The sequence below is a fragment of the Coffea eugenioides genome, chromosome 11, assembly GCF_003713205.1.
Source record: "Coffea eugenioides isolate CCC68of chromosome 11, Ceug_1.0, whole genome shotgun sequence".
Taxonomy (NCBI): Eukaryota; Viridiplantae; Streptophyta; class Magnoliopsida; order Gentianales; family Rubiaceae; genus Coffea; species Coffea eugenioides.
The window spans coordinates 45,625,384-45,635,012 of NC_040045.1; the positions used below are offsets into that span (position 1 = coordinate 45,625,384).

The 9,629-nt window shown below is 38.1% G+C and overlaps 1 protein-coding gene and 1 long non-coding RNA gene across 2 annotated transcripts; one reads left to right on the forward strand and one right to left on the reverse strand.

The window, feature by feature from the left end:
- Positions 1-249: 249 nt before the first annotated feature.
- On the reverse strand, positions 250-4,130 carry LOC113751489. Its single transcript, XR_003464825.1, has 2 exons — positions 3,882-4,130; positions 250-716 (listed from the first exon to the last, which is right to left on the reverse strand). It is a non-coding gene; the product is annotated as an uncharacterized LOC113751489 (long non-coding RNA).
- Positions 4,131-7,030: 2,900 nt separating this feature from the next.
- LOC113752713 (zinc finger BED domain-containing protein RICESLEEPER 2-like) lies at positions 7,031-9,334 on the forward strand. Its single transcript, XM_027296790.1, has 3 exons — positions 7,031-8,387; positions 8,469-9,202; positions 9,293-9,334. Exons 1-3 carry the CDS (start codon positions 7,031-7,033, stop codon positions 9,332-9,334), a joined length of 2,133 nt encoding a protein of 710 aa, XP_027152591.1.
- The last annotated feature ends 295 nt before the right edge of the window (positions 9,335-9,629 follow it).

Here is a 9,629-nt window from a genome sequence, read left to right on the forward strand (position 1 = left end):
AGTAGTTAGCTACTAACAGGGGCCTGTCGCTCACCATCAAAGTAGGTTTCAGTTACCAACTTACCATCAGCCATTAGTAGCAATCGGAAGATAAAAAGTGGGCATTCCTCCTCCTACTATAATGTTTGACCACTAAGACAGTCTTGGGGAATAAGAACATAATAACAACAAAATTGAAACACATTTGCTTGCTGCAGTCAGACCTAGCTCTCGATGATCATTACCTTTCATCTCTTACCAAAATCAAAATGCCAATTAAAAAGCAATTAGACTGATCATCAAGACAAATATGTTTTAACAGGACGAACAAATAAAACATCATAACCTAATCCTGCCACCTCCTCCCATTTCTCCAAGAACTGATTTATTCTGCAAATAAACAAAGCCATGAATCAGCTGGGGGCTTCTTTCTTTAATCTTTACCTCTTTTACTCCATCCATAAGGAGAGTGGTGCTTGCTGCTGTTATAAATCAGTTGTGGAGAGCTAGGAACTTGATTGTCTTCAAAAACAGACATGTTTCTGCTGTTGACATTGCTCCTGAAGTACTGGAGTTGGTGATAAATGTGACTGCAGAGTGGAAAGGAATCCCTCGTACAAAGTTGAATTGAGAAATGGCTGTTCAATTGAGTTTGGTTCATGTCTGTTTTAGCAGCTGAGTTGCTTCTGTACTTAAAATTGTGACATGATGATATAATTTTTCGAACTGCTTTGTTCCTGTTGTATAAACTTTATTGCCTTGATCAATAAAATGCTCTATATTTGCCACAGAATTTTTTTTTTAAAAAAAAAAAAAAAAAAACTTTTGCTTCACCTCTCCTATGCGCACACCTAATGCATCAACCCTTTGTATTTTACATAACATAATCATTTGAACTGAAGCAACTGCTTCTGTTATTAATTAGCCAAGGCAGTTCCGTAAAGATGCTCTTGCAGATTATCTAGCATCCAGGCACCATGACATCGCTTTCATAAAAAATGGTTAACCACTTTTATCATCTAACTTAGCTATTACCCACTAGTTGCTAATGAAACACACACAAAAAGCCACAGCTAGTCCACAGAAGAACATGCTAATTTCCAATCAAAAGATCGCTATTCTCATCAACCTCAACATACCATGTCCAACATCCATCCGATACTAGATCTCAAAAGATTATCAGTCAAGGATCCTATTTACGATGGAAAATAAAATTGACACGTTTCAAGAATAATGATCTACATGGCAGAGTAAAATGCAGTTATGTAGTTGGTGCGTCAATTCTATTCTCCATCATGACAATAACCACACAACATGTTCATTCTAAGAAAGATCAAGAGTTGCTTTCATAAGCTAACGGGTTATTACCAACCTGGTCCAGTGCAACATATATACAAGATTAAGTTTCCGTATCCAAGAACAAATGTTCATGGATTAAGGGGAAAATAATTCACCGTCAAGCAAAATAAAAGGGATGCTAGCTTTTCCAGCTCCCAGGAGCAAGATATTGCCATGTCAAAAAGATTTCAGCCGACTAGTTACTATAGACCTCACAATCTAACCAACCGAGAATTCAGGAGCAATAATGTCAGCAGTCACAATTAGTGATTGCCGACATCAGCCTAGCCACCAAGTCCTGTTCATGAAATCCAAGTAAAATTTTGTCTTTGCCTATCGAAGAACCTCTTTCCGCATTTCAAGTCAAAATTTGGCTGATTGTTCTCTAGCGTAAGTGGGTGGTTTGCCATACCTTCAGGCATGCTTCGGATTAGATCGTCGCAATAATGATGGCATGGTAAGACCAAATACTGAGTAACGAAGAAAATTTCACGCTAGCAATGAAACACATTGATGTGAATGCTGTGGATTCAAATATTTTTCAAATCTTTCACCAAAAAGATTAGCACCACTATAATGTTGTCTGCTCGTATTAGTCTCATGTGCAAGGTTCACGAAATAAAAAAGAACAGATTCTTATCCCAAATAGTTGAGTATCCTCTCTAAAGGTGATGATACATAATCATTGTCCAAAAGTATAGGCCTAACGTGCAACTGTTACCATCACAATGTCCACAGGAATTCAAGATCACAACTTCTTCTAGCTATATGATGGAAAGATGGACGTCTTGTAAAAATACTGCAGACACCTGATATAATGTTTTACTTTTTTCAAAACTTTTAGATATGTTGATAAGATCCTCTCAGTAGCTTTCCCGCGTGATAAAAGTAATTTAAAAAATAAAAAAAGGCACAACTAAAAGGCAGCACAGGTCTTTTGGGAATACACTGAAGAAAGCAAAACTTCCGAACTTTATGGATCAAAAAGAAAGACAAATTATAATGAGAAAAAGCTAAAATGGCTTTGAAGTAATAGAACAAGGTTAGCAGCGATATGAAGTGAAGGATTCTATGCTCAGGACTGGCAACTACCATTCTCATATGTAATATACCATTTAAATTTGGCATTTTAAGACATATTACACTTGTCGGCCTTGATAATTATCAAAAACAAAATTAGTTTTTTCATATGCGTTTATACACAAAAAGTTAAATGAGTAGTTGCCCATATTTTTTCTCATAGAAGAAGTGAGAAAACAAAAGAATGAAACGATGTGTCTTTCTTCCTTTCTGTTATCTCCCATTTCATCATTTATTTGTGTGTTTCATTCAAAGTCCATCAAAATAAACAGAATCTCAATAAAAAGGCATTGTCGCGGTGATTATAATGATTTATTAACAATATTAGTTACCTCACCCTATCACTTTGTTGCATATATATCATACTAGTTCATGAATATTCACAAACTTTTGGTTTATGCTAAAACAGTGTGTGCCCCCAAAAGCAAGAAAATAGGTTAAGAGCAGTCGGAAAAAAACAAAATCAAATGATAATCTCATGCACTAGATAAATTAAGTTCACACTCAACATAGAACCAAGCACAGTCTCCAATAAAAGCTTTTCCAACTTTTATCTCACAACTTCAACAAATAGGTAATCATAGGGTTAAGAAAGAATATTGTATACAAACTAAATATCCAAGAAAATTAAATTACAAGCAGATAGACTAAATCAGCCCCTACTTAGGAGCGAACTAGCTAATCATGGATTGCCATGTGAAACTATTAATACAACACAAAGTTTAAACAAGAGCCATACCAAAGAAAAATAAGCCAATTATATTAAGACCCCAAAAGTACAGACCAATTTCAAATATCCTGGATATTAGCCAAATAATTAAGCATTGACCACTACTAATATTAACAATAGTTAGCAGACATGTATCAGAGCTGACGTTAATAGAAGCTGAGACTAGAAGTTTTAGTTATTATCAATTCTAAATAATTTTTTTTTTCAAAAAAAAAAAGGGACAAATTCTACATGATAAGGATTCAATCCAGAACAAATCCCCACATTGAATGGGCAAGAGGCTGAGTACTATAACAGGCCTCCAGTATCAGCAGGGCAGCACTCTTTAGTACTAATAATTAAGAAACAAAGAAAAACGGAATCTACATTAACTACAATCTCATATTTACAAAGACTGAGCACCAGAATCATAGGATAGGCAAAAACAGAGACAGTGAAAAGCTCATTCAAGAAAGAATTTTTTTTTTTAAAAAAAAAAAAATTGCAACGAGAAAGAAAAGAAGAGAGAAAAACAAAATACCAAAGCTAAACAGGCAGCAGAAAGACTACATCTTTTTCAACGTAAAAGACACGAAACAAAATACGCAATGTTAATTAAGAGAAATGAACGGCAGCAAAAGGTTACACTAGGAAGTAAGCAAAGCAGGGGTATAATGAAGCTAAACTAGTGCGATTGAAAAGTTTAATCCAGGGGAAACTAGCATAGATTTGATGGGAAAATGAAGAGGAGGAGAAAAGTTCTTTGGTTCGTCACCTTAAAAAGGGAAGGAATCTGCAAAGACTAAAACCCCAAAAGCGATTGGGGAATGACGGGGGACAACTGATAGCTCCTCTTAGAGTTTGCCTGCTTTCCTCTTTCCAAACATGGGTGGCAGTGGCTGTCCTCCTCCTCCTCCTCCTCCTCCTCCTCTGGTAATCTCTGGGCTGGCCTCCCTAACTCACTCGTCTCGACTTCCCAATTATTAGTGTAGTAAGTACTAGATTTATACACAACATTTTATAAAATTAAATAAATTAATGCAAAATTCGCATTTCTTATAAACCACAATAAGAAGCGATTCTTGCTATTCCTCATTTGTTGCTAAAAGTACAACCAAAGAAGCGTGCAATCAGCAATAATATGACTCTCTCTCTTTCTTTCTTTTTTTTTTTGTTGTTTGTTGTTGTTGTTAACACTCTTTTACATTTTTGCTAGCTAATATAATAATTTAGTACATAAAAACCATTCATAAGATTGGGGCATTTCGATAGAAATCAATAATAACAAAAGGCATTTTCAAATTTACCCGAAGGAGAATGCGTCCCCACATGAAAGAGAATGGCTGTGTTGGGAGTCTGTAACTCTTGATGGGCTAGCAACATGATGTGTAGTTTCACCATTTTGGCCCAGCTCGATAGACCCAAACCCAACTCATAACTTGGAGCCCATTATTCTGCCTGTTAATAAATTTAGTTAAGAATGAATATGTTTACATTTTATTCTTTCATTCTTTCCTGCAACAATAATTAGTCTAGTTATTTTGATCTCCTTCAACCTTTTAATATTGTGTCACCGGCCCTCATGGACCCTACACACACACACACATATATATATGTATGATTTTCCTTTTACATAGAGTCGAGTCTGATTGAAAGTTTTGGGCTAGGAATAATGGCAATAGTTTAAAGGAAAATTCTAGCTGCATTTCTGGATCATGACAAAAAAAAAAAAAAAAAAAAACAAGAACCCCAATTGCTGTAACATATTAAGATTGAGATGCACACGAAGAACCTTCTAGGTTGACCTTCATTCATCGTACACGACGACGACTACGACCTTACCAACTTTTGTTCGTTGAAGATGAAGATGAAACAGGGATTTTCTTCAGGACACCGACGAATGCAGCTAGAATTTTCAAAGCACTGCCGACGAATGTGCTGTACATGGATATGCAGCTAAATTCCAACGAGTTATAGTAGTATAGAAGACAACTCATGCGCCTGTACAAAGTTTGTCCCCTTGCATTGCAGCTATGGAGGTGACTTTAGTTTAGAGAACCATTGCCTAACCCTATGCGGGCGGGATCTGACTGGTACAGGCGAAAACGCGCATATCAATGCCGGAGACCGGCGACTTGGACCAACTGTTTCCAACATAAATAAATACTGGTAATACGTAACCAGTAGGAAGGTAACAACTAGGGCTGCAAACGATTCGAGCCGCTCGCGAGCCGCTCGAGTCAAACTCGAACTCGAGTCGAACTCGAGCCATCCTATATTAGACTCGTTAGGCTCGACGAGCTTTGTGAAATTATAAAAATACCCCTATTTATATAACTAATTACTAAGTTATAACACATTGAATTCGAGTAATGACTAATGAGTAATCAGAGTATCAGTATATCAGACAAGGTGACCAAAAATTACTTTCCCCAAATTGAATTCCATTTGTAATTACTTCTCCTCTCCCGCATCTCTGTTTGGTCTTTCACTCTTTCCTTCACACTTTCTCAAGCCCTAGCCATCGCTGCCACTACCTACGACTGCACCACGCTGACCACAGCCACCACCGCCACTGCTACCCTTCAGGCCTCATTCGACTGCAATGCGACTTCATTCAAGAGAAACCTTCATCCTCTCGAAGCAATTCGACTTCGTCGTTGGCTCAGCTGTATTCGGAGTCCAGGGAGCAAGAAGGAGCAAGAAGAAAAAGGAAATAAGCGACGGGGAGAAAGGCTGGGGGGGACTTCGGAAAGGTAAGGAAAATTGAAAAAAAGAGAGGAAAGAAAACGGGCGGCGGACGGCGGAACAAGGAAAAAAAATAGAGGGAGCAAAAGAAGGAGAAAAGAAAGAGCTTTGGGGCTGGAATGAAGCAAAAAATCGAAAGCCAGGCCAGAGAGAGTAGGAGGAGGTTTACGGGCAAGAAAATCAGAGGGTGAAAGGCAGCCAAAGATAGAGAAAATGGGGAAATCTGGAATTTAGGGGCGATCTTCGGGGACTAAACGAAAGAGACAGAGAGAGATAGAAGGAAAACAGGAAATTGGGATTTGGGAGTGAGCTTGAGAGAAAAAAAAATAGAAAGAAATAAAATCTGGAAGAAGGGAAAGCAGGGGAGGCTTACGGCTGAGAAAGAAAACAGAGCAAAAGAAAGCGGCGGAGGAGGAGCCGGAACTGCCACCAATTCGTCGGAATCCACCGCTGCCACCACCAGAATCTGCCAATATTGCTTGCAAAGCTTCACCAAGCAATATCACTGTAAGCCGTTTTCTTTTCCTTTCTGTTTAAATATCGGTTTTCTGTTTTCCCTTCTTCGAGAGTGAACGCTGGAAATCCCAACCCCAAACATGTCTCTGTGAATTGGTTATTGCAATTTCCTTGATTGATTGTTCATCATTTTTTGATCGTACGTGCTTTTATGGCTAAATTTGTTTATACCCTTGACCTGTTCGATGAAATGCCCAATTGAGAATCCTCCTTGAAGATGATTTTTGCCTGTGTGTTACGTGTGAAGAAAAATGAACATTCGGTTGGCTTATTGCCTGTCCAAACCTAATAGCTAATATTTCCTGGTAAAAGGCAGTGTTTTGAGAGGTTTTGAGGTGTTGGTTCTTTGCACTTTTTCTGTCTTTATTTCTTTCTCTATGATTCTCTATGTTTGAATCCGAATTGATGTTAGGGGAGGGACGTAAATCATGCATTCAACACTTAATAATCAGGAACTAAATCATAAACCCTCGGTTGCTGCTTATTTCCCTCGGCTTTAAAGAGAAAGCGGCTTTGCAGTTAAGTGCTATTTTTTTGGGGCTGGTTAAGTGCTATTTTTTTGTTAGTTCTATGTGTTTTATAGTATGGAATGTTTGAGAGTAAAAGATGGCTGTCTAATCATGTTTTGTTATTTTCCTTTGTTCATAGTTGGATCATAATATGGATAAGTCTGCCGAAGATGCGTCTTCACAGCTAGGTAGGACTGGTGCGAATTCCACTAGTCTTGTGAATATCATTGATACAGAGGGTGGAAATGACAACGAGGAAGAGCTGGAATACTCTCTTGGCGATGAAGAATTAGGAAGCGAAGAGGAGCAGTTAGAAGGCGATACACAAGCACCTGTTCAAAGATCAAACCAAGATGCTATTGAAGGTGATACTCTAGATGCTTTTCAAAAGAAAAAGAGAGCCAGAAAATCTGAAGCATGGGATGATTTCGAAGATGTGAAAGTTGGGCCTCAGAAGACAATTTACTCAGAGTGTAAGCATTGCCAGTCTAGATTCAAAAAGACGAAGACCGGTACAACTTCAAGTTTGTTAAGGCATCGAAAAAATTGTCCAAAACGATTGGAGAAACTCAAAATAGTAAAGGCACGCCAGCAAAAACTCAATTTTCTAGCTGCTGATTCTAGCTCAAATGCTCATTCCCTCCTTCATACTGGCAAGTTTGACATGGCTGCCATGAGACAAAGCGCGATTGAGTGGGTGCTTATGCATGAGCATCCCTTTTCAATTGTGAAGGAAGATGGCTTCAACTTAATGATGAAAAAGGGGATGCCTGAATGGCAAAAAATCAGCCGGACTACTAACAAGAAAGATTGTCTTTCCGTGTATGAAAGAGAGAAGCAGAAATTGAAGCATTTGTTAAGTAAAGTCAAGAAAATCAGCTTGACCACAGACCTTTGGAAGTCCAAGAACCAAAAAATTGAATACATGGTTATAACTGGACATTGGATTGACAACCAATGGAGATTACAAAAACGAGTCCTCAACTTTGTGCATGTTCCCCCTCCACGTCCAGGCATTGCCATTGCAGATGCTATTTACAAATGCATGTTGGATTGGGGCACTGAGAGCAAAATTTATACAGTGTCAGTTGATAACGCGTCAAATAATGACACCGCACTACGATGTTTGAAGGACACCTTCTCGAGAAACAAGTGCTTGTTGGCCAAAGGAAAGTTATTCCATGTGAGATGTTGTGCTCACATACTTAACCTGATGGTTCAAGATGGCCTTAGTGAAATTCAAGAAATAATTCATGACATACGGGCAAGTGTAGAGTTTGTAAACAAAACTGAAGGGAGGCGATTGATCTTTGGTGAAATTGTACACCAGCTACGATTGCCTGAAAGAGTGCTGATTTATGACTGCAAAATAAGGTGGAATTCGACCTATGAGATGCTAGCTTGCGCTCTCAAGTTCAATGAGGTGTTCCCGAGATTCAAAGACAGAGAGCCAAGCTATACTTTTTATCCTTCCACAGAAGATTGGGAAAAGGTAAAAAATGTGTGCAGTATTTTAGGAGTTTTTTGAAATGCGACTCATATAATATCTGGGAGTGATTATCTGACAGTTAATTTATATTTAAATGAAGTTTGTCGGATAAAAACGCTTCTAGATAGCAGAGCAAACGATGAAGACAGCTTTATTCAAGCAATGGTCTGGAAGATGAAGATAAAATTTAACAAGTATTGGGGTGAGTGTAACCTGATGATGTCCATAGCAGCCATCTTGGATCCCAGGCTCAAGATGCGAGTTATCAACTACTGCTTTCCACTGATATATCCTCCACATGAAGTGCAAGTGAATATAAACAAAGTCCGGCAAGCATTGTATGATTTATATGCCGAGTATGTGCAGGTGCATGTTTCAAGTTCAAGAGATTCTGGAGCAAGCTCTCAAGTAGTGACAAATGATCCAGGAAGCAAGAGTAGCAATAATTCATCCTCTACAATGACACACGTTACTGGAATGTGTGAATTTTTATCTCACATTGCTACTGTGGAACCAGTTCAACCGGAAAAAAATAAGCTAGATATCTACTTTGAAGATGGCCTTCTCAGTGCTATGGATAAGTCGAGCCTGGATATTGTCAACTTAGATGCTTTGAAATGGTGGAAAAGCACAACAAAATACAAGATTTTGCCTAAGATGGCTGCGGATATTTTAGCCATTCCTGTTAGCACCGTAGTTTCGGAAGCGACATTTAGTGCTGGAACTAGAGTGCTTGACTCCTACCGTGCTTCTTTAGCTCCAGAAACTATAAAGATGTTGATGTGTGCTGGGGATTGGTGTCGTAAGCTACACGGGGTGAAGAAAAGGGATAAGGTAATTATGTTGCAAATTACTATTTCATCTATTACAATATGTTTTATAGTTGGCTTAATCTTGGTCTTTATTATTTTTTTTACTTTGCAGAAAATGAAGTCAGCACAAGAGATTTCATTGCCTATTCCTTGAACTTTTTCATGTTTTAGGTAATCTATATTCTCAGTTTTTTGGTTGCTGGTCTTTATATGTGTATATGATTTATTAGTGTATTGGCTGTGCTTCATTGCAACTAAAATGAAAGTTATTTGGCTGATTTTCTTGGCTGTGCAGCAGCTGCGTGTGAAACTGTGTAATCACTTATAGAGACACATTAGGATGATCAATATAAGCTGCTCATATGACTGACTAGTTTGCACTCGAATGTGAATGTGAATGAATATAAGATGCTGCTTTATGTAAAATGAAGTGATTTATGATTTAGAAG